This window comes from Sapajus apella, unplaced genomic scaffold, assembly GCF_009761245.1.
Source record: "Sapajus apella isolate SASKATOON/1434 unplaced genomic scaffold, GSC_monkey_1.0 scaffold42, whole genome shotgun sequence".
NCBI classification, from domain to species: Eukaryota; Metazoa; Chordata; class Mammalia; order Primates; family Cebidae; genus Sapajus; species Sapajus apella.
The window spans coordinates 20418757-20444854 of NW_022436982.1; the positions used below are offsets into that span (position 1 = coordinate 20418757).

A 26098-nucleotide genomic window follows, 5' to 3' on the forward strand; every position below is an offset into this window, starting at 1 on the left:
AATTCTGTAGTAAGTACATTGTTATTTTTCATAAGAATAAAATTATCAAAGTTGGGTGAGGGAACCAACATGTTATTGTTTAGATCCTGAAATGTGGAGATTGTTGCCTTCCTATCATTTGTTTCTGAAGATGCTACAGATGTTAATTGCTTATATGATATTTCCACTTGCCTCAATTCTTTGTACTGGGAATATCTGATAATTCTAGAGAGATAATAACTTACATTCAAGGAAAAGAGTATATAATAAATTGTGCTGGAGCAATTAATTACCCATTTAGGAAAAAAATGACAGACCCATATCTCATACCACACCCTGAAATAAATCTAGGTGGTTAAAATCTAAAACAAAGCATTTATAAAGTAGAAGAAAAATACTAAAAAGCATTTCATTTACTTTTTGTGGAAGGACTTATTAAGTAATACATAAAACACAGAAGCACAAAAAAAAATGACAAATTTGGTTACAGAAATAACTTCTGCATGACAAAATATTACCTATTAAACTTAAAGACAAGTGCAGACTGGGAGATTATTTGCAGTGTATATTATAAAGACTTCGTATTCAGACTATGACAATGACAAGAAGAATGTCTATTCTTCATCATGAATACCTGTAAATGCCTATTAAGATAATTTTTTCTTGGAGGCACCTGTGAATCCAGATCAATTAATATCATACTTTTTATGTTCTTGGTCACTTCACAAATAGAAACTTCAAAGTAATTAGAACTGAATTGCATTTTAAGTGAAATTTGAAATTATAAGTTATTTGCTTCTTTGTGTAATTTGAACTCTGAGACAACGTTGGATAAAGAATATGAAGATGGTGTTAACAGAAGAAATACAAATGGCGTATCCTTGATAACTGTTAGGAACACACATAGTAAAACATTAATGAATATATTTATTATAAATCAAATTGCCAAACTAATCTAGGGCTGGCAAGATTCATTAACAGGTATTCCTGTATTTTCCTTTTGCAAGAGAAAATTGGAAGACAATTTAACAGTATGTACAAATATTTTAAGTGTGCATATCATTTGACCAACCACTGCAATTCTAGTGATTCATAGTGAATATATCTTTACACGTATGCACAAAGTTGTAGAATATAAATTACAGCAGTAGCTTACAATTATTGGTCATTTTCTATTAAGGCCTGTTTTTAGTACTTTGTGAGTATTAATACTGTCTGTCCTCCCAACAGTCCTGTATTAGGTTCTATTATTTTCCCCAATTAGTAGATGAGAGAGCCAAGGCATAATGTTTAAGTAACTTGTCAAAGCTCTAACATTTAATTAATGGTGAGCCAGCATTTGAACTCAGGCATCCTGGCTTCAGAGTTTACACACCAGTGTCTTTCATACTTAGGAATAACTTACAGCCATAAGAAGATTAAAGTTGACTTGTTTTTAAACTCACATCAAGATGCAAAGATACTGCAAAAAAAGTAAAAATGCTATTTATTGTATGATTGTGTTTAGTTTTTAAAAATGTATATCTGCTATATCTGCTTCTAATGTGTGAGTATGTACAAGTGTAGTTGTATGTATATATGATACAAATGCATTAAAAATTTGATGGATAAACACCTAACTGATGCCAGTCATTTTTACTGGCGAAGGGAATGGAAATAGGAGCCATAGCAAAGACTCTTCATATTGTATTCTGTATGCATACACAATACATGTCTGTATCTTGAATCTTTTATGCAATAATATATTCATATGATACTTTTATACATTAAAAATATCAATAAAAGAATTGAAGGGAAATCTGATAGGTTTATTCAACAGCAGTTTATGAAGTGACTGCTTGCCCAAAGCACATTAGTATTGCAATATATCTGTTATAAGTAGATCCACATATTTATATAGAACTGTAAAATTTTAGTTTCAGCGGATTGTAGAAATTGTCTAATATAAAGACCAGAGAGCTTCTGTGATCTACAGATTGTTAATCACAGAGCCTGGATTTAGAGCCTACATTTTATGACATCCCATTTTACTATTCCTTCTGTTATATCTTACACAATATTTATGCAAATTTTTCCTATGGTAATCTGAATTGTAAAGCTTTCTGTTCTTCTCCAGAGCTGCTTATAAATGCCTATCAAAATAATTTTGTCTTGGAGGCTTTTGTGAGTCCGAACCAATTAATGTCATAGTTTTTATGTTCTTGATCTCATAATAAATAGGAACTTCAGACTGATAGGAAACAAACTACACTTAAAGTGAGATTTGGAAGTTTGTTACTTGCTCTTCTATGTAATTTGAACTCTGAATAATTTTATTTGTAGAAAGAACATAGTATTATATCTAAATGATCTTATGTACAGTATCTTGTACAAGTATAACTCAGTAGAACATGAGATGTATGACTTGCAGGAAACGTATTTAAAAGGATTTATGAAAATACAGATATGCAGAAAATCTGCTAAGTGAAGAATTGTATGTTTGTTAAGGGTTTTTGAGTAATAAATAATTGTTATGTTTTATGTTTTACTAAATTGTTGTTCATTAAGAAGTGATGTTATGAATTACATTGATGTAATACTGGTCACATTTTTTATTTATTTTTTAATTTTTTTTTTCAACCACCAGGATGTTATCGAAAATTCTTCTGATCCAGTGCTTGATCTCCATATGTCTTTGGAGGAACTATATACCCAGAATCTCCTACAAAGACAGGATGAGAATACACCTTCAGTAGACATAATTATGGGGACTACTTCTGGCTTTACTATAAATGACTACACACCTGCAAATGCTATTGAACAACAATGTGAATGTGAAAACACAATAGTGTGGAATGAATCTCATTTACCTAGTGAAGTTATATCAAGTGCAGAACTTCCTTCTGTGCTACCCGATTCAGCTGGAAAGGTAATATTTTAAAGATATGGTTTGTGTTTTATGATGAGGTAGGGAATAGTGAAGGGTTATTCTGGCTAATTTCTTCATTTGGAATTAGTGCTTCTTGACGCTAAGATTTTCAGAAAGCAACCTATGAACTTGTTTTGGTTGTAGGTTCTTGCAGAAAAAGCACAATCAATTAGAGAATATGCATGATGTTGAAATCACATTCCAAAGTCTAGTTTCCCTTTCCATGTGACTTGTGACTTGTTTTTTCTTTCTTACAGAGCTCTGAGTACCTACTTGAACAGAGCTCCCTGTCCTCTAATGCTGAGTGTGTCATGCTTCAAAATGTATCCGAAGAATCTTTTGAAAGGACTATTACTATAGCAAAAGGCAATTCTAGCTTAGGTAAGTTTCTCATTTTCCTCATATACCTCTACTTCTTAACCCCCTTGACCAAGGGGAAATATTGAATATGGTAAATTTCAATATTTTTTGCTGTAGATAAGAGAACAGATGGTAGAAATTTTCCTTTAGTTTTTATAGTTTTTCTTTCTGTGTCCTCATTATTTTTTCTGAAATGGTTTACAGGTTTGTTTACTTCATGTGAGCAGAAATCCCTCATTCTCTTAATTATTTCAGAGTATTCACAAGCCTCATTTACATTCAGTAAAAGATATATGAATTGTGTATGAAACAGCAAATCAGAAAGGGAATTCTTAGAAAAGGAAAAGTCAGCAATTTAGAATTCTAAATTCTTTGGAAAAGTAAATTATTAGTTTCTTTGAATGTACCAGTGATGTATAAGTCAGTCTGTATTTAATTTCTTTCACTCACTGAAAGAAAGACTAAAAAGACAACCAGGTGTGCCAGTACCAAAATGTAAATGTGAGTTATTCAGTAGGACTTCCCAGGTGGCAGGATTTTGTGTCCTCTTTTACCCACAAAACCCTCTGAATTGGGCAAAGAAGACTTTCTGTAGAAATACCATAATTACAATAGCTAAAACTGTGTCGAGGCAGAGCACATTTGTTCTCTCGTTCAATTATACAGTCATGTGACTCAGCCCTGTCCTTTTCGATAAATAGGATGGTAGATTGCTCTAAGTGTTTAAATGCAGCCCAAGACTCTGGTTAATTCAGCACCAGAGATCCTTTTCCTTCTATGAAGTAACCAACCACTACCTTTTACATTGATGTCTTAAGGCAGGGTCTTATTACCTTAAGTTTTGAGATTTGTCAGAGAAATCCAGCAGTGCTTACTTGATGAGTGGGATTTCAGCCTTAGTTTCCAAGATTTTTTTCCATTTGGTGGTGGCGGGGTACTATCAACAGCAGCTAAACAGAATTATAGCAGATAATTTCTGTATTATAATATTTCTTATATATATTACATTTAATAAGATGATACAAAGTTTGAACTGCAGAACTTTCCATACTCATTAATTATGATACAGATATCTAAGCCATGCCAGAATTATTTCATCGGCTTTAGTGTTCCTGATGCCGCATTACTCAAAATATTAGTTCTGTAGGATGTTAATAGGAGTTATAGATGAGTTCCAAGTTTAAAAGTTTGGGATGAGATAAATTTAAGAAGACAGTTTTCTTTTTACCTTTCAATATCTTTTATACTCCAGTGTGCATTGTGAATCACTAAGAGATTATCAAATGTAGCATTTTTCACATTTAACTGGCCGTTGAAGCCATTTTTTTTGAACGATTAGTAAGACAGAGATTTTGCAAAACCCATTTAAGCACTATTATTCTATTATATTTGCTAAACTAGAAACATTTATTTTCATACTATACCCACTATGCAGAGACACCATAATATTACCATTGTTCTCAAAGAACACAAGTTTAAGAGAGTAGGATTTAAATTGACATTTAAAATCCTAAAGGCATTAAAATATTGTACATGCTATGATAGATACTTACACAGAGAACACTGAAGGCTTAAAAGAGGGAACAACTAATCCCTACTCTCCGGGTGTGGAGAAATTTAGAATGGTTTCAGAAAAGAGGAGATGTATGATTTAGGTCTAAAAAGAGGATGTTTTTACCACATAGTTAAGGAACTGGAAAAAGTTGAAAGCTGTTAGAAGTAAAGCAGAGAGATGTGAAATATTACTGAAACTAGTTCTGTATGAATGAAGTGTGTTGTGATGACCTGCAAAGTAAGAAGTGGGAGACAATTGCTGGATGGGTTTGTGTGCAGCACGCAGAACTTCTGCAGCAGCCATCTACTGCCTTATGCTTCCTGTAGGCAGCAGGAGCTAGGGACAGGAGAGTGACATGACCAGATTTGTGTTTTAAGAAGGGCATTCAGCCTAGGTTGGTGAAGCATTTAGGAGGCTCTTGTAAGAGCCATGGTTTGGGTACATCAGATTTTGCAATCTATTTGGGTTGCTTACCAATTTTTTTTTTTTTTTTTTTTTTTCTGACAGAGTTTTTGCTTTGTTGCCCAGGCTGGAGTACAGTGGTATGATCTCGGCAAACTGCAACTTCCACTGTGTAGGTTCAAGCAATTCTTGTACTTCTCAGCTTCCTAAATAGCTGGAATTACAGACCTCTGCCACCACGCCCAGCTGAATTTTAGTATTTTAGTAGAGATGGGGTTTCATTATGTTGCCCAGGCTGGTCTTGAACTCCTGAGCTCAGGCAATCTGCCTTTCTCGGTCTCCCAAAGTGCTAGCATTACAGGTGTGAACCATCCTGCCTTGCCTGCTTACCAATTTTAATTGATTGTGAGAATGTTGAATTTTGTCAAAGCGTTTCTTCATCTATTGGGGAAAGTATATGGATTTTCTTATATATTCTGCTAATATGTCAAGATACATCAATTTTTTTATTGTGGTAAAATATACTAACATAAAATTGACCATTTTCATCATTTTTAGGAGTGCATTTCTGTGGCATTAAGTGCATTTACATTGTTGTGCAGCCATCATCACCATCCATCCCCAGAATGTTTTTATTTTCCCCAGTTGAAACTCTGTATCCATTAAACAGTTGTTCCCCATTGCTCTCTCTACCAGTCCCCTATCAACTACCATTCATTTTTCTGTCTCTGAATTTGACCAAATGCTTCATATAGGTGGAATCATAAAATATTTATCCTTGTGTGACAGGGTATAATGTCTTCAAGGTTCATCCATGTTGTAGCATTTATCAGAATTTCCTTTTTAAGGCTGAACAATATTCCATTATATGTATACACTGTACTTTGTTTATTCATTCATCTATTGATAGACACTTGAGTTGCTTCCACCTTAGTTTTTAAGCTTTAATATAAAAATATGCTAGGTTAATAAAGTTATTAGAAGAAAACAGTGAAAGGTAAAAGTGTTTTTCCATCATCTCTAGAAATCCCTTTAAACCTCAACACCTGACTTTAAAATTAAAGTATAAAAGAGCCCTTTCATTTGTTTAGTGAAAGTAAAACATTGTCTGGACGTGGTGGCTCACACCTGTAATCCCAGTACTTTGGAAGGCCGAAGCAGGCAGATCACCTGAATTCAGAAGTTCAAGACCAGCCTGCCCAACATGACAAAACCCCGTCTCTACTAAAAACACAAAAATTATCCAGGTGTGGTGGTGGGTGCCTATAATTCCAACTACTTGGGAGACTGAGGCAGTGAGCTGAGATCGAGCCACTGTACTCCAGCCTAGGTGACAAGAGCGAAACTCTGTCTCAAAAAAAAAAATAAATAAATAAATAAAGTAAAACATTTAGGTGTGAAATTACAGCACCATTTAGTTTACCATTCACACTGTGATATAAAAGTATAAATCACAATTAGTTTAACTTTTCTGTTTCATTTCCATTATTGATATGCCTAATATGTTTATAGGGCTTTTTCCCTGGGTTTTTGATTTCCTGGGACCCAGTGAGGCTTCTCTGGCGTTTTGGGGTTAAAATTTACAGCATGCCAAGACAAGAACATTACTCTGTTATATCATTTGGTAGGAGATGCTCAATGTTCCAATTTCTATAGCACTTTGAATAACTAAATGTAAAGGAATCTTGAAAAATCTATGTAAAAATTTAAGCATTCAATTTAATCAGGCGTTGACTGTACAACTTGAAGTAACAAAAAGTGTGATAAATAGTATTTTAGGAAGTCTAAATAGAGGCTGGCTTTGTGCTGGTGGAAAAGTAAGTTATGAAAGGTTCTATCAGTGAGCTCACTTTCTTAGATTCACAGTCTCCCCATAATCGGCTATATGAGATTGTTTGCAGTTTTAGCTTTGTGAGTAATAATTTGTTTCTTTGCCTACTGATGACCAGAAGAAGTTATTAATAAATGACAGGTTTCTGTAAAAACTGTTATAATCCATTGTTTTGATTTCATGAATCATTCAGGTTTTTAAACTTTGTTAAATGTAGAGTGAAAATGTTGTATACAGAAATACAGATATATTAATGTCCACATGCGTATAATGATCATTAAAAAATCCTAATCTTGATGCTTTTTGATAAGTTTTGGTCCATTGGTTAATGATGTGGTGTTTGGACTTGAAGGTAAAAAGCAAGGTCCTTCAGGGGAAAACAAAGGAAAGGAAGATCTTATCTTCCCTTCACTGATAGATACAGAAACATAGACAGACTTAGGAATTTCTTTGAAATTACTCAACCCTTAAAGACGAAGAGTGAGAACTCAAACCTGTCTCTGATTTTCACATATACCATACAATACATTCAGTACTTGAGTTACCCAAGGTCACATTATGATTGTTGTAATAACAAGCTTCATTTTAAAACTGAATTAAGATTTACATTTAGTCTTTAGGGAGCAATGTAACCTTGGTTTTCATTTTAAACATATTTTATGAGTTTTGTGTTGTTTTTAGTTTTCTGACTAAATTTTGTTGTACACTTTGTGTCAGGTACTTTGAAAGTTTTACTATACATAAGTGTTTCTCACTTAATTCTTTAAACAACCATAAGAGAAAATGCCATCCCTTTTAAGAGATAAGTAAACTGAGGCCCTGTGTGAGGTTAGGTCAGTTGCCCAAGCTTGTACTGATTGGAAGTGGTGGAATTCAGATTTGTAACCAGTTCTCTAGTTCCAAAGTTCATGATTTGGGATTTAGATATTCTTTGATGCTTCTTCCAGGAAAAAATTGAGAGATCTTACAAATTACAACCAAAATCTAGTTAGTGGAGATTACCCCCAAGTGACTCAACCTTGAAAATTGTCATTTGGTAAAAGGAAAGTATAAGCTCAGCTAACTGATGTTGACTTTTTGGTTTACATGGTTGATGTGACCTGACAGCCTTCGTAGCTGAGAGTCGCGAGTTAAATATGCTATTAAAAGTGAATTCAGAGATCATGTTGGCCATAGCTCATGATATGTTTCATGTCTGTGTTTTACCTTTTGTAGTCTGACTGGTGCTAATGAGAATAAGACGGTGAGTTGGATTCCCAGTGTGATTCACTGAGTTAAAGTTTACCTTGTGCTGACACATTCTTATTTTACCAAAGTACGGTTGTGTTGTGGGTATTGGTGGGAGAAAGGTGGCTTTATCAGTTAAAAACTAGAGTACCTTTTGAAAATTTTCAGAGCCAGTCTTTTTGCTCGCCTGAAATGGTATCTTATTATTTTATGGTAAGCAGAGATGTCTTCTTAACAATACACTTGAAAATTGTTACTATGAGTCTTACCTGAATGTTTTAAGTACATTTAAAAATGTTTTATTTCTATCAGAAAGCAATAAGTAGGAGCTTGGATTGCCATATCCAGGCACGAACTATTAGGCTAAAAACATAATCAGAATCATTTTTTACAATGTTTGAAATACCATATCTAATTTGGTATGAGTAGAATTAATATTTGGAAAGACATCATTTTTTAAAATATATAAAAACCTAAAAAGGAATTTGTGACATCTGTCAAAGAAGGTTTTATAAATACCCTGGTAGCTTTATATCTCTCCTTATCTTGTTTAATTATATAATTTTGTTTTGGAAGAAACTTTCAACACTTCATTTTAAGTGAACTTACATTATTTTTGCAAAGTTTTAAATATAATTTTTAAAAGTTCTGTATTTTTCAAGGAATAGAGTGAGGATCGGATGCAAAGGGAACATTTGGGCCCTGCCTCCTCCCAAGCCGCCTCTGGGCCTCACTGCCTCCACAGCCATCCCCTAACTATCAGCTCACTCTCTCCCACCGGCCTGCCGCTTATCCTGGAGCCCAGGGCTGCTCTGTCAAGACCCGCCATGGCAGCCCTAGGCCCCCGTGGCTTGCTGGTGCCTGGGGCCCTCGGGCCCTTGCCACCACTCAGAGAGGGCCCGGAGTTCTGGAGCTAGGCAGAGACAGGGTCGGGCCGGCATCTGGAGGGGAGCCAGGGCCCAGAAAAGCTGACTTGCTCTTCCAGAAGGACATTTGAGGAAGTGATATGGAAGAGTGAGAGTTATCTGTGCAAGAGCTGCAGAAAGAAGGTGTCAGACAAAGACTTCAAAATGGGCAGAGACTAGATGTATTTGTGGCTAGAATTCAGGGAGTCAAGAAGGACATAACACAAAGCAGGGATACACACTGCAAAGGCCAGTGTACCCCTGGCCTATAGTCTGTGCTGAGCAAGTGTGTTGTGTTTTACTACAACAGGAAACTATCGAAGAGTTGCAGCCAAGGGACTAATAGGATGTGACTTGTCTTTTTTTGTAATGGTCCCTCTGTCTTCTGTGGGAATTATGCGTTAAAGGAGACAATAATGGAAGGCAGGTGACCAGTTAGGAAGGAGGCTTTTACAAAAAGTCAGGCAAGAAAAGGTGTTGACTTTGTCTAGGGTTAGTATCTAAATGGAAAAAGGTAAATGGATTCAAGATAAATTTTGAAGATAGAAATGACAGGATTTGGTGATTGGATTAAATATAGGGGTTGAGAGAGGGTATGAATCAAGAAAGACCCCAGTATTTCTACTTTGAATAATGGAGGGTAGTGTGGTCATGCAATTTACCAAAAAAGGGAAGAAAAACGGAGAAATAATGTGAGATTAAAAATTGCAGGTTCAATTTTATACATGCTGAGATTGCATTTCCTGCGAGACATCCATGGGACGTGAAAAGAGGGCAGTTTAGTCCAGTGCAGTGGCTCACGCCTGTAATCCCAGCACGTTGGGAGGCCAAGGCGGGCAGATCACGAGGTCAGAAGTTCAAGACCGGTCTGACCAATATGGTGAAACCCATCTCTACTAAAAATACAAAAATTAGCTGGATGTGGTGGCGTGCGCCTGTGATCCCAGCTACTCAGGAGGCTGAGGCAGGAGAATCACTGCAACCCCCGGAGGTGCAGGTTGCAGTGAGCCGAGATCATGCCACTGTACTCCAGCCTGGGCGACAGAGTGAGACTCCATCTTAAAAAAAAAAAAAAGGAAGGCAATTTAATATCCAAATTAGAGGCTTAAAGTTCAGAGATAAAATGGAAATAGATTAAGTTCATAGCAATTTACTTCAATAAACTGTACTTTCACGCACTGTGATAGGCTCCAGGTATGAAGACTTCAATATAAGCTTCTTGATGTTAGGAATTCTGTGCTGTGCTTTTATCCTAAGCAACCAATATAGTTTTGGCACGTATTAGCTACATAGTAAATAGATCCGAATGAACAAGTGACATAGAAATAAGGTAATAGCAGATAATTTCTTAATTTACAGAACGAATTTTCCTTTTGTAGTCTTGATTTTAATTCTCTTTTATGTGTAAGAGACGAACTGCTATTGTAAAACTGATTCAGTTGTATCATAGTACTCTCCCTGAGAGTCCTTTTTATTTAAGGGGGCAACACATCACATTGTCTAAATTACATTCATTCCACAATGTAGACCCATTTCTTTTATAATATATTGACTCTACACAATTTGACAAACATTTACAAATTTACTTAAAAATATTTTTTGTTAGAAACACTTTTTCTTGTTTTTGCTATTGCTTTTTATTGACTAAAATGTTACTCCTATTTTTATCTACAAATCATAGGAATTATTAAATTCAAATTAAAATGAATTTGAAAATCATGTATTTAATTATATTTGCATTTCTCTTTTCCTATAGGAATGACAGTTAGTGCTAATAAAGATGGCTTGGGGATGATTGTTCGAAGCATTATTCATGGAGGTGCCATTAATCGAGATGGCCGGATTGCCATTGGGGACTGTATCTTGTCCATTAATGAAGAGTCTACCATCAGTGTAACCAATGCCCAGGCTCGAGCTATGTTAAGAAGACATTCTCTCATTGGCCCTGACATAAAGTAAGTATCATTTGGAGCCCAGTTTGGCTTGGGAAATTCAGAAATTCCACTGAATCAGAATTCTTTTTCAGTATACACTTCTGTTTGAGATACAAACATTATCACACTTTTTAAAAAATATAAATCACTCAAGAAATTGACTATGTTTTAGTCATTCTCAATTCTAAGTATAGTTTCTTTGAGACTCTAGCAGTATTAAAAATTTGAAAATGTTGCTTTGTTTTTTCTTTGTTTTGTTTTGTATTTTGTTTTTCTTTTTGAGACAGAGTCTAGCTCTGTTGCCGGGCTGGAGTGCAGTGGTATGATCTTGGCTCACTGCAAACTCTGCTTCCTGGGTTTAAACAATTCTCCATCTCAGCCTCCTGAGTAGCTGGGATTATAGGCACATGCCACCACACCCGGCTAATTTTTTGTATATTTACTGGAGATGGGATTTACCATCTTGGCCAGGCTGGTCTTGAACTCCTGACCTCGTGATCCGCCCATCTCAGCCTCCCAAAGTGCTGGGATTACAGGTGTGAGCCACCGCGCCTGGCCTGTATTTTTTATTATACTTCTCTAGTGATTTCTACAACCACCATAGATGTGTGGGATGCAATGACTCTCACATAGCAAGAGGACCCAATTTTAGGATCTTAGAAAGATGTTTGGTTTGGCTTCAATATAAGAATTGTACCCTACCTAATTGAACTGTGTGGATCCTAGAACTAAGCCAGTTCTTTAAGGGCCAAACATGCAAAAAACATAAAACAGTGTCCATCTGACTCAAAACTTACCCTTTCTTGAACTACCTCATAAACTCAGGGGACAGACAATATGTTGGTATGGTCTGTTTGTAGGTCATGTAGGATATTTTGTCAGGAAGTGCTTAAGATTTCTGATAATCCCATAATGTACTAAAAGCACATCATATATGTGGTTTGGTTTTTAAGTCACTAAACATTCCTTGAAGCAACATAAAAATCAGCTCATGACTTTATTATGATACTTTATCAATGCGGCATTTGCCTCTAGCATGAATCACTGAATATTTGTTTTTAATGTATGAGGGATGACATCATATAATAAGAGCTCAGGGAAAGATTGTTTACCTAAAATGGATGTAATGATTATTAGTATGGGGGACTTTTATGTATTAATCTTATTTTACTGACTATATTCTCTATTACTAGTTGTTTTGCAAAGTATGTATTGCTAGGGCTTAGGTAACAAAAGCTGTACAGACTGTTTTTCATTCTGTGGTCAATAAAAAGCAGAGAAATATATACATTTGGAGCAGATTCTGCTATCTTTTATACAAAAGAAATATTATTTTTAGGCAAAATCTTCACTAATGGGTTTTCATATTTTTGTATGGTTTTTGATTTTTATTTACAGTTGAACAGATCATCAGATCATGTTACTGTTCCTTAATTACCTTATAATAATTGGAGCACAAGTGAACATCATTAAAAATGTTAGTCCTTTTATCATAAGAAAAGAGAAACTTCAAGTGTTTTCCTTAGCCAGTGTTCCATGACATAGATCATATGGAGACTATGTATTTATTGCAGGGGTTTTAGTTTAAATGGATTAGATATAGTATAAAGTGCAGTTGGCCTAGTAACTGATCATTTGATTTATTGTGCCATGATGTACATTTATGCTGTGTGTGCTGATACCAGTCTGCTGCCCACCTTTTGGCGCTCCGATCACCAGAATTAGTACTAGCCCTACCCCTCAGTTCTAATGTACTGCAGAACTTTAAGAGTGGTTAAAAAATAAGACCATTGTGACACCAGTTTGGCATAAGTCATGCATCTGGTCACCTCTAGAAAACTTTTGGGGTACATTTTCAGGCTCAAAGTCTTTTTTTACCCTTTCCTCATTTTTTTTTTTTATTGTTGTATGTTTCCATTTCCCCTCTCCCTCTGATTCAGCAGAATTTACCCAGTCATATGGGCAGAAGCTTTATTATGGCTATGAAGGATATCTAGAGAGCTAGCTTCATACCTACTTTAGGATCTTAGGAGGCAGAATGTACTGTAGAATCTTACATTTTTTTTAAAAAAAAAGAAAAATCATACAACCTTTCTTCTGGAAATCAATCATCCAGTCAGTCAGTCAGTCTCTCTCCAATGCAGGTAAACTAACATGCAAACATTCAAAACACATTGATTTCTTCTCAAATGCCTTAAAAATGCTCTCATTCAAATGGTGATAGCTTAACTTATTGATTAATTATAGAAATAAACTAAAATCATCCTTACATTATGCTTTTTCAGGAAAAAAATAGATTATAAAATGTAAATAGCCATTTAGATTGACCAGGGCTGAGCAGCATGTTCTGTGCATTTTACATGAAATGTTTTTGTCCCTGTACCTTTCCTACCACTTGTTTCGTGAAGCAGAAGGTTTAGAATTACCTTGAAAGCTATGTGAATAATTTTCCCAAAAGGAAAGTTTAGTCCTTCCATTACTCTGAATAGAGCCATAACATTGCCTGGGGCCCATTAAGCTTTGTGCTCATTACCTGGATCTAGGCTCCATCCACATCGCTTTCTCATTATTTTTCTTTATGAACCTAGCTTAATCTGGGTGGGGGTGGAGGGGTGTATTGTAGGGACTTTAAAAAAAGAGACTGTGGTTCAGTTACATAACTGATTGGTTTTAGGGAAAGCATTGCATATAGAGACAATGCACTGGATTTCTTTTTTGCCATTTACGATAGATAGCGAGGAACTTTTGTGTGTGTGTGTTCATGCATGCATGGGTAGATAATTTGAGTTTCAAGAGTTCAAGAACAGCCAGTTTAAGATCCAGGTTTCATTATTTTCTATGGAAAACCAGATGCGAAGCCTCACCAGAATGCATTCTGTTTCACTTCTCACTCCACCTTGCCAGGAGCTCTTATATTTCTGTAATAATAGCCAGGGTTTTGTGCTTAGCAGCAGCTGCTTATAACATCTGCCAGATAATTACTGAGCTGAATCAGAATTCACCTGCCTTAACCTAAAGTGTGGGATGAATTCCTGATCAAGGAATAAAAGATTGATTGCAGTTACATTTTTTTCATGCTTGTTAATAATCACTGCTATAGACACTAGTAAAGAGCAGATGCTTTTCTGGGGGAGGTGTAGATGGGAGGGAGGTGGAAAGGGGAAAAAAAAACAACCAGGAGCACCCACTTTTAACTGCATATGTATGCATCTCACATTCAGCACAAGACATTGACATTTGTTAACACCATTGTAAAAAGATGCCGCGGCGTATGCTTCACATTCTAGATTTTCTGCAGCACCTGCTGACGATCGAGTCCCCTTTTATGTGTGAGTATCAGTGATTCAGAAGCTCATTATGGCTGTGTGTTACAACTTGTCTGTGAAAACAATTTTGTGCTTTTGTAATGTTCCAGTGCAAGGATAGACCCCGATATAGATTTCGTATATACATTTTGGATTGTTTTCCTCGTTTAAATAAGAACATAAAATCCAACAGAGCTGTGAGATTGTTACGTTTTCACATTGCACTCATGATTGTGAACTCATTTGAAAATCATATTTTCTAATTACAAAGCTTTTGAGCTCCTGTGTAAGGGAAGGATCTTGATTGCATGTGCAGGCGCAGTCTCTGCATTAATAACCATATCACATTACAGCATCACTAATGGTATTCTTTTTTCTTCTAGTCTATGTATAACCAAAAGTTAGTCCATGTGTAACCAAAAGTTATTTTAAATTTTTAATTCAACTCTCTAAGCATTTTCAGTGTGTTTTTGCAGCCCGTAATACAGCTTTGGCCTTTTTGCTACGGATTTGGAGGTTTTGTATGACTGTGTGACTAGACTTGTGCTAGCATGGTTCTGCATGTGCTCTTGCATTGTGGGACACTTGTTCTCATGGCCTCACTCTCTGTAGTGGCTAAATAGTTATTAAAACTGCCATCTCTACTCTTTCTCACTGGTATGCCAAGTATAGGAAAAATATTTGTAAATACCTCCACTCCTCACCTTTTGGTAAAAGAAAAAATAACATTGAACAAATGTAAAGAAAAATTCCTTTATAACATTGTTTGGGATAGAAACATCTTTACCTTCTTTCTCAAACCAATTAAAAATTAAATACTTAGTACTGATTACTATTATTTTTGCTTTCTGTCTTGCCTTTTCTCCCTGACCTTTTCCTGGCTTTTTAAACTTGTGTTTTATTTATAGGAGTTTTACTGAATCTTCAGGAATAACATCAGTTTTCTTGAATAGCCTTTTCACATTTTAGGTTTTATATTTATCTTTATTTTATTTTTTCATCATTTAAAATATAATCAGTCTTCTTTCCTGACATAATGTATTGTTTGAAGGGATAAAAGCAGATTTGCTGTGCCAAATATTTTTGTAGCACCTTAGAGAAGGTGTCTTTATAGATGAATAAACTAATTAGGGCCAGAATTAAAATGCAACTTTTTCACCCAGCTTAGTCTTAAATCCATTGATCTGTACTTTCTGCTTCATTTTTTGACCTTTGAGGTAAAAGTGTCATGAAGCCTCCATGTATTCTGCCCAAGTGATCAGTATGACCAAGAAAGCTGATGATCTGTGAGAGCACTGACTTACATTTGGATTGTGCTTCTCAGTTTACAGTAGCTTCACAAAAGTGACATCCTTTTTGTGGTAGAGGGTATAGAGGTTCAGCGGTGGTGATTTACCCCATGACATTCTGCATGATAGCAGAACTGTGTCTTCCGACTCCAAACCCAAGTGACCTCACACTTTGAAGTGAAAGAGTGAATGCTTTCTATAGAATGTCAATATATTTGAAATTATGTATACTCATTCAATAAATTATGACATTGGTGTAATTTTTATTTTGTTATAACATAAAAGACAATCTTTTTATCTTTGCCCTCCAGTGCTGAGGCTTTGTATACTTATTATTATAACAGATATATTATGGAGAGATGATTTAATAATCTTTGTGATTTCTGATTTTTTTGTTGTTGCACAAAAGTGCTGCATTGAGTTCAGATTCAGTATTTCTCTTATGTTACTATTCATTAATTTGAATTTCTTGAAACAACTTACTTAAACTGTATCCACTATGTAAGAAGCCTTACAGGACAGCTGTAAACTTGAGTTTTCATATATCAGTTTCTAAACATTACAGCAGTAGTCAGCATCTGGCACAGTGTCTTCCACCTAATAGGCATTCAGTCAGTACTTGTTGAATTAGTAAATGGCCATTCACGTGTAAATTGTAGTCTTTACTTTGAGACCAAAGTGAATTTTTAAAAATTGCTACAAATTAGTAAAAGCCTTTCCATAAACTCAAATGGTTTAATCTCATACTTTAGACTTGAGAGTTCATAACTTAATAGTGCTAACATAATTATTGATAATACTTGTTAATCTCTAGAATTAATTATGTATTTATAGAAAGATGTAAAGTAATTTGTGATATTTAGCATTTCAACAGAGTAAACCTAATTTGTTTCTGCTAGAGAACCCAGAAATCTTTGGACAAAATTATTGTTATTACTGACAATCATTGTTCTAGGGATTTATATATCTTCCTAATTAAAAAAAAAATTGTTGTTAACCTTTTCGTTTGACAGTATAAATAATTCTGTTTTCCTTCCCCGCATGATGATTGGTAAACACATAGTTAATCACAGCATTTAAAAACTTAGTTTCTGTTGTTATTTTCCCCATGGAATACTTTATCCTGTTGAAGTTTGGACTCTGCTGAATATACTGATTAAATGAGTCGTGTGAAAAAGTAGGGAGAAAGAGACAGTATGACTTGTTTCCTTTATTTTAGAAACTTTTTCTAACAGCTAGGCAAAACATTGTTTCCCTTCACTTTCATGGATTCTGTTTTGTTCCAGAATTACTTATGTGCCTGCAGAACACTTGGAAGAGTTCAAAATAAGCTTGGGACGACAATCGGGAAGAATGATGACATTGGACATTTTTTCTTCATACACTGGCAGGTGAGTGAAACATTAAATTTGATACAATAAATGATATAGCAAGTTGTAGAGGATTTAGAATTCAGAGTCAGGAGGACTAGAACAAAGAAAAAGCCTGAATCCTTTTCCTCTTTCAAGATTTTAAAAAATGTTCTTCCCTTACCCTCAATTGTGTAACTAATTATTATATAGTATGGAAAATTTGAGAAATATATAAATATTCAAATCAGTAGAATAGTATTTAATTCTACCACACAATGTAGCACTTTTAACATGCTAAGTTTTGATAATTTGCCCCAAATGAGTATCATTTCATTAATTTCTTAGAACCTAAGAAATTGTATGATGTTTTTACTTTTTCATAAATATTATCAAACATCTTTAGAAATGTTATTTATTCTTTTATTAACATGCATACAAATTCAGAAACTTTTTTTTTCTTTTTCAAGGCAGAGTCTCACTCTTGCTCAGGCTAGAGTACAGTGGTGCCATCATGGTTCACTTCAGCCTCTACCTCCTGGGTTAATGCAGCCTCCTATCTCAGCCTCCCAGGTAGCTGGGATTATAGGTGTGTGCCACCACATTGGGCTAATTTTTGTATTTTTTGTAGAGATAGGGTTTGCTCACGTTGCTTTGGCTGGTCTCAAACTCCTGAGCTTAAGCCATCTGCCCACTTTGGCCTCCCAAAGTGCTGGGATTCACAGGTGTGCACCACCATGCCTAGACCAGAAACATTTTAAATCGTAATTTTCTTACTCTTTTGGAGAATGTTGAGCTGAACCTGTTAGCATATATACATGTTAGGAAATGATGTTTGGCTTTTTAAAGGTGCTTGATATACAGTGTATTAAGAGCCTTTAAATAATATAGGGAACATTTTCTTTTTTCTTAGGAAAGGCAAGAACTGGGTTTTGATGCTGCTGCTGACTGAGTCAAGATCAGGGAGATAAATAATGTCATATTGCTTTTCCATGAAGAATGTACCATTTTACACTCTCAGTTGTGGGCCTGTGTTTTTCAGTTGTGCTGGTAACTGAGTACTAAGTTTCTTGTAAGCATGTGGTAGAGCAGAAATGGCCTTGCAAGCACTTTGAGGTCTTCTCAGAAGAGTTCTACCATTCTTTTTTTTTTTTTTTGAGATGGAGCTTTGCTCTTGTTGAGCAGGCTGGAGCGCAATGGTGTGATCTTGGCTCACTGCAACGTCCGCCTCCTAGGTTCAAGGGACTCTCCTGCCTCAGGCTTCTGAGTAGCTGGGATTATAGGCACCAGCCACCATGCCCAGCTAATATTTTGCGTTTTTAGTAGAGACGGAGTTTCACCATTTTGGCCAGGCTGGTCTTGAACTCCTTACCTTGTGATCCCCCACCCCCTCACATCAGCCTCCCAAAGTGCTGGTGTTACAGGCATGAGCCACCATGCCCGGCCATGTTCTACTATTCTTCAGAGGATGTCAGAACGTCCTAGAACACTATGGTCTCCGGTGACCTTGCATTCATTATGATCTTTGCTGCTTCCTCAGCAAATTACACATGGCCACAGAATATAGAAAGTGTCAGAGAAGGGGAAGGTACGTTATTTGTATAATAAAGGGAAGGAATGGCATGGTCCTTGGTGCCTCATGAATATTATGGGAAAAGGAGTATAATTGTCCCTCAGTATCTGTTGGGGATTCGTTTCAGGACTCCCCATGGGTACCAAAATCCACAGATGCTCAATCCCTTATACAAAATGGCACAGTATTCACATATAGCCTCCGTACATTCTCCCATATACTTCAAATCATCTCTAGATTACTTATAATACCTAATACAGTGTAAGGCTATGTAAGTAGTGATTATACTGTGGTTTTCTTTTTTTAATAATGACAAGAAAAAAAGTCAGTACATGTTCAGTACAGATGCAACCATCTATTTTTTTTTCTCAAATATTTTTGGTCTGCTGTTAGTTTAATCCATGGATGTGGGACCCAAAAATACGAGGGATAGGGGAGGCAACTGTGTTTACTTTACACTGCACGAAGGTCAGCCACCCTCCAGGATTTCCATTGTAGGGTTAGTGGCGTGAGTTGATTATAGTTTCCCAGTGCATCCTGTCAAACTGGCAAAGTCAATTATTTCAATGTCCCTCTGAAATGTGTGTCACATGACTTACTTAAAGAAAACACCAGGTAACATCTTAGTCCTGTTAAGTTCTAAGGCCTTAAAATACTCACAAGCTATTAGAAAGAAAGCCACTTAGAGCACTGTGCTTCCTCCAAGCACAGAAAAGCGTATAGCCTGGATTGTTCTATGCTCTAACTAGCTGCTTCACTGCAGAGAAAGTATATTTTCTATTGATACCAGAATGCTTAAAATAGAACTAAGGGATCTGCATTTTTGGTAGAAGAATCTGCAGCAGAGAAAGGTTCAGTAACTTTCCCACAACTAATAAATGCCAGAGCCAAGCGTAGAATGTAAGCAGACTCCATGTTCTTACCATTGGATCCAAAGAAGGAATTGCAGAAGTCTACAAAGCATGTGCCATATAAAAATATGTGGCAGCATAGCATGGCAGTTAAGAACTCAGGTTTTATGGTAAGATGATCTCAATCCAAATCTCAATTATGCTGCATTACTATGTGACTTTCTGCCAGTTACTTTACCTGGTACATATATGCAGATATAAAGAGATCTAGCTATGATAGTTGATAAAATCTTGTTGGTACTCAGTGGTTTAATACAGCAGAAAAGTAGTTGATTGTCTTCTTTCTTGGCTGAGTGCATGCAGGAAGATATGAAACTTGAGTCCCTGACACTCTAACATGAGTAAACAAAAATCAGCACATGTAGATGAGCATATTTGGGTTAGCGAAAAGATTCAAGATTATAGAATAATCTGAAGAGACTGGGGCCCTTGGATTAGATTATTCTGGATATTTGTCTTATATCTAAAAAGGAAGAAGCAAGATGCAATGTGGCTAGAGCGTTTCTGAGTAGCTCCCACTGCTTAGACTTTAGGACTAAGGACCTCCCCCAATACCTTGGCTATCACTGAATATTTTAAGGACTCTTTCTAGGTTCTGATTCTTGTGTGTTGTCTAACTCTGTTTTCTTCATCATATTCTCTCCTGTTGTGCTTCCAGAAGGTTAGGCCTAGTTTTTACCTCTATCCCTTGCATCTTCTGGATGAAGATTTCATTTTTACGATTTCTGTGTCAACTCTTTGATAACATTTTTAGGATCTCCCTCTTGAAGCTTTTCCTACCAGCCCTACCCTACTGTCAGGTTTAGACTTTAGGAACCCTAGTCTCTTTCAGAGCGTTTTCTTAAATTGCACTTTGAGGGAAACTCAAAACACAAAACCAACGGGTGGGACCTATAGCCTGTACATTTTATTCTGACAGTTTAAAAACAAAAACTTAACATTCCAAGAAAAAATGAGACATTCTAGGAGTGCCTGGACATTTGCTTGCCAGAAATGTTGCAAAGTGCATTCAAGCTCAGATGGATGATTGGATTAGATGACTTCTGATCTTGAAGTCTGAATATTATATCATTTGAGAGAGTTCAGTATTCCTGTCAGGGGAGAATGGCCATAATTTTACATACTTTCTTTTGATTCTTCAATTTCTATAAATACTAACTGAAAACATTTATTGAATCAAAATTTTTATAGCCTTCTCTGCTTTAAGCAGAATATGTGGACGTGTTTCTTTAGAAATCCAATTTTTACCAACAGCCTAGTGACAGTCCATAATCAGTTTAACCATCTTCTATTATCTTAGCAGTGTCATTTATTGACACAAAGTATTCCTTTGGACTAAACAAAATATTTCTTGATATTGTTATTGTATATTTTCTTTACAGTCAATCAGTAGATTAGACACATTTTGTCACATGCTTCCATATGGCAAAATCTAAATTGCTACAGAAATACAGCAGAAATGTTCAAGAGTAACCTTGAACACAGATGTCTTGTAAACTGCTTCTCTTAAGAAGTATTCTGTGTCTTGGCCCTCTGGATGGGGTGAAGCTGGACCATAAGCATTTCACTTAATTTTTCAAAAATTGAAAGAAAAGCATTGGTCCATCCTTAGGAAAAGAGATACTGAACTCTTGGCAAACTTGATGAGAAATTGCTTCAGGACAGGGGTCAGGGCTGTGCATACATGCTTACAACCTACATGGTGCTTCTAGCTTCTTGCACATTATAGAAATTTAAGAAATGCTTGTTCAATGGATTTTCTTTACAAACCTGGTATTTATTCCATTTTTCCGATTCCTTTCCCTTATTTTCCCATGTTTCATCAGCAAAGAAACAGACTAGACAGGAATCTTAGTGTTCAACTCTAAGTGTTCAACTAGGATAAGTTGATTCTAATGCAAGGTTTTAATTTTGTTTGGTTAGGTTTTTGTTTCCTCCTGATGTAAAAATATTTTATGCTGATTGCCACATATGGTGAAAATATAGAGTAGTCCTGCATTTTTAGCTAAACCAACAGTAGAGTACATATAAGGTAATCTTGCATATTTTACTAGGATTTGGGGGTACTCATTGTATAATTCTTTAACCAGAGACATTCCAGAATTACCAGAGCGAGAAGAGGGAGAGGGCGAAGAAAGTGAACTTCCAAACACAGCATACAGCAATTGGAATCAGCCCAGACGGTAAGGACTATTTCTGTCTTCTGCCCGGTCAATGGATATATAGTGTTTAAAGAGAAGTAGGTATAGTTTCAAGTGCTGGATTTCAGCTTGCTTCTTGTCCCTCTGGGTGAGTTGTTTAATACTTCTAACTCATCATTTTTTCATGTATACAGTGGAGAGAATAATGCATATCACACAGGGTTAAAACTAACATATATATGCAGAGATCTGGCACATAGTAGGGACTAAATTAAAATTATGCATAGATAGCTGGAATGGATAATACATTCTGTAGAGTTTGGTCTTAGATATACCAAAAAGTATTCATTTAAATTTTATCTAGCATTTGTAGCAACTAGATATGCAAACATATATATTCAAAACGTGCATATGTACCCCAGAGTCCAAATACAATTAAAAAAAAAAATCCCACCAAGCCTTCTATGGTGCTGCCTACATTGAGAACAGGTATAAGTGCTAGATCTGTGGCAGAAAATATATTCTGAGGTGTTAAGTGTCTTATTTATTTGTGGATGGAGGTAGAAATAAGTTAGATGAAACTGTTTTGTAGCAGATAGTCATAGTGATAAACTTGAATTTTTTAGGAGGACAGTAATCACAGGAAAATAAGATGCATTGGTCAGTTTTGGTAACAATATTATGAAAGGAAAAGTAGTTTTTAGAAGGTGATATGATTTGGCTCTGTGTGTCCACCCAAATCTCGTAGCTCTCATAATTCCCACGTTATGGGAGGGACCCTGTGGGAAATGATTGAATTATGGGGACATCTCTTTCCCTTGCTGTTCTCCTGAAAGCAAATGGGCCTCACCAGACCTGATGGTTTTAAAAATGAGTGTTGCCCTGCATAAGCCCTTTTATTTGCCTGCTGCCATCCACATAAGATGTGACTTGCCCCTCTTTACCTTCTGCCGTGATTGTCAGGCCTCCCCAGCCAATGTGGAACTGTAAGTCCAATAACCTCCTTCTTTTGTAAATTACCCAGTCTTGGGTATTTCTTTATCAGCACCATGAAAATGGATTAATATAGAAGGCAATATGTAAAATGATTGGTGTCAGTAAGAGCCATGTTAGAATTTTTGACTCTGATACTTTCTAAGACAGGTTTCTTCATCTCTGCTGGGTCTCTGCTATTTTATCTGTTAAATGGGATTAATAATGGAATCTTTTTGAATTTAGAGGAGAATTCAGTGTCATCTAAAATCCTTAGCATAGTGCCTGGCAAATAGTGAGTCAGTGGTTGGCTTTGTCTATATTGATACTATATTGGTCACTGGTACCTGAGCAAAGAGAAAGCACTATATACAGGAATCATTATGAAATTTTCTTATGAGAAAGAAGAGCATAACGTCTCGACTGGAAAATTTTTATGCTTTTCTCCTTTTAACTTCCACGCAATTCTAAGATAGCTAACAACCTTACATAAAGAATATTTCCAAAGTTTCCATAAATCCTTCTAAGAAGTACTCTGTATTCACTAATGTAGTGCTTCCCCTACATGCACTAAGCTACTTCTAGGGGAAGTTCATAGAACACGAGAAGAAGAAAGCTTAATGGAATAACCAGAGCTTTTAATGAATTAGGAGTTGTGTTGTGAACATCCTTCATAGCATTAGAAATGTGATGGGACAGTCATACAGGAAAACAACAGAAATTTGTATGAAAATCAAGAATACTTGTTAGCAAAATGTAAATTTTAAGATTATAAAATAGGCTGTATTTTATTTTGCATGTGATTTTCATTTTATACAGTTGATATTGTACTGCCTACCACATGTATTATTTTTCATTTTGCTTAATTTTTCTCTCAATTCTTATGTTTCGTAAATCTATCAAGCTTGATACTTAGAGATCTAATTCATTCAATTTAGTTGTGTTGTATGTCAATATATGATACCATAGTTTATTCATTCTCAGATTCACAGTTAACAGTTATTTGCTATTATAATAATTCTGTGTAATAAATATATTTATGTATACTTACACATGAAAATTTATGTAAGGAATATATCCAGAAGTGGAATTGCCGGCCTGTAAGTTTATATGCATTTTTTAATTTAAGTTTGTCAAGTTGCTTTTTAAGGTTGCTATACCAACTTTTGGTTTTCTTTTAAGACGGAGTCTCACTCTTTTGCCAGGCTGGAGCTGGAGTGTAGTGGCATGATCTCAGCTCACTGCAGCCTCCGCCTCCCAGGTTCAAGCAATTCTCCTGCCTCAACCTGTCGAGTAGCTTAGACTACAGGCGTGTACCACCATGCCTGCTAATTTTCGTATTTTTAATAGAGATAGGATTTCACCATGTTGGCCAGGATGATCTCAATCTCCTGACCTTGTGATCCACCTGCCTCAGCCTCCCAAAGAGCTGGGATCACAGGCGTGAGCCACCGCGCCTGGCCACTGATGTTTTTTTATATTACTTAGGAAGTCATAAGAATCACTTTCTAATTTGCACCAACCGTATAGAGCCCTCGGAGACATTTTCTTTCCTTCTTTCTTTTTTCTTTTTGAGAAAAGAGTTAAGGAGTCCTACATATGTATTCTGGATTGTTAAATATGTACACTTGGCTGAACTTACTATATGCGCAATGTACTATATGTACAATGGCTAAACTTACTACTTTGCTACTTTGCCATAGGAACTGCTTTAAGAAAACAAGGAAGGGACAGTTGTAGTGGCTCATGCCTGTAATCTCAGCACTTAGGGAGGCTGGAGTGGGAAGATTACTGAGCCTAGGAGTTCCTGAGCCCAGGATGTTGAGGTGGGAAGTCAAGCCTGCAGTGAACCGTGATCATGCCATTGTACTCTAGCCTGGGCTGCAGAATGAGACCTTGTCTCAAAACAAAAATGAAAACAAACAAACAAAAAACAGGGAAAGATGGTGGATGTTGGTTCTTTTCTGTCACAGAATTTCTGGAGTAAGAGAAAACAGTACTTTAACTAGTTTATTAATGAAGATTTTGTAAGATCAAAGATCATGGTAAGGTTCTTTCAAACGAAACAGGTAGAGTTTCTAGAGTTACAGATTTGCAGTCAATAAAAAGAGTTACTGGCCACAGGAAGATGTTCCTCAGCATCTGCTTTCATTTTACCTGGTTCCCGTCCATTCCTCTCTGTGGTGCTCTTTCATCCTCAGCCTCTTCTTATCTCAGTCATTTTTCAGGATTCCTTACTTCAACATTTTCTCTTCTCTGGGAGTGCCTCAAATGTCAGTGTTAAGGACATATTTGACAATATTGTCTTCTCCTACTTTTCTTTCTTTTCTTTTTTTTTTTTTTTGAGACCGAGTTTCGCTCTTGTTACCCAGGCTGGATCCAGTGCAGTGGCACGATCTCGGCTCACCGCAACCTCCGCCTCCTGGGTTCAAGCAATTCACCTGCCTCAGCCTCCCAAGTAGCTGGGACTACAGGCTTGTGCCACCACGCCCAGCTAGTTTTTTTGTGTGTTTTTAGTAGAGACGGGGTTTCACCATGTTGACCAGTATGGTCTCGATCTCTTGACCTTGTGATCCGCCTGCCTCGGCCTCCCAAAGTGCCGAGATTATAGGTGTGAGCCACTGCGCCTGGCCTGTCTTATCCTACTTAATGTCCAACATTGTCTTCCTTTGTGCAGCATGGAGCAGATTTCAGGGTCTCATCATCTCCTTAAAGTTCTGTTTGGTATGTTTTCCTCCAACAACCTGAGCTTTGACCCATCCTGGCCAAAGACCTCATTTCAGATTTCCTTACTCTTTCTTACATCCTGCTTTTTCACAAGATGTATGTGCTTTAAATATACTCAATAGCTCTTATAGCTATTTGTAGTTATTACATTCGAGTTCGTGTCTTTATTTTGTGAGTATGGGAAATGTATTCAAGGCAGAGGAATTAGCAAGTGCCAAGGCCCCAAGGTAGGAGCATGCCAGATGATGTGGTAGCTTGAGTGGAGATAAGACAGTACAGAGCCCATGGCAGGCGTATTAGTCTGTTTTCATGCTACTGATAAAGACGTACCTGAGCCTGGGCAACTTACAAAAGCAAGAGGTTTAATGGACTCACAGTTCCACATAACTGGGGAGGCCTCATAATCATGATGGAAGATGAAAGGTACATCTCACATGGTGGCAGACCAGAGAAGAGAGCTGGTACAGGAAAAGTCCCCTTTATAAAACCATCAGATGTCATGAGACTGACTTACTATCATGAGAATAGCACAGGAAAGACCTGCCCTCATGATTCAGTTACCGCCTACTGGGTCTTACAATATGTAGGAATTTTGGGAGCTACAATTTAAATTGAAATTTGGGTGGGGACACAGCCAAACCATATCAGCAGGTGAGGCTAGCGAGGTAGTGAGAGAATCATATCCTGTAGGATTTTGTCAATCACTGTTCTTCATGTCCTGACTGTTAGT

General features: G+C 36.4%; 1 protein-coding gene across 20 annotated transcripts in view; it reads left to right on the forward strand.

Annotated features, from left to right (window-relative positions):
- Positions 1-26098, forward strand: part of MPDZ (multiple PDZ domain crumbs cell polarity complex component) — a 165520-nt gene that overhangs the window by 92720 nt on the left and 46702 nt on the right. For 12 of the 20 annotated variants that reach the window (XM_032300209.1, XM_032300210.1, XM_032300215.1 and 9 more), the window contains 5 exons: positions 2606-2887; positions 3145-3268; positions 10924-11122; positions 16982-17086; positions 21619-21711. In XM_032300209.1, the coding sequence (XP_032156100.1) occupies positions 2606-2887; positions 3145-3268; positions 10924-11122; positions 16982-17086; positions 21619-21711 (803 nt within the window). Of the gene's footprint in view, positions 1-2605; positions 2888-3144; positions 3269-10923; positions 11123-14388; positions 14431-16981; positions 17087-21618; positions 21712-26098 lie in introns of all 20 variants that reach the window. The other 8 variants (XM_032300201.1, XM_032300206.1, XM_032300205.1 and 5 more) reach the window with 1 other exon arrangement.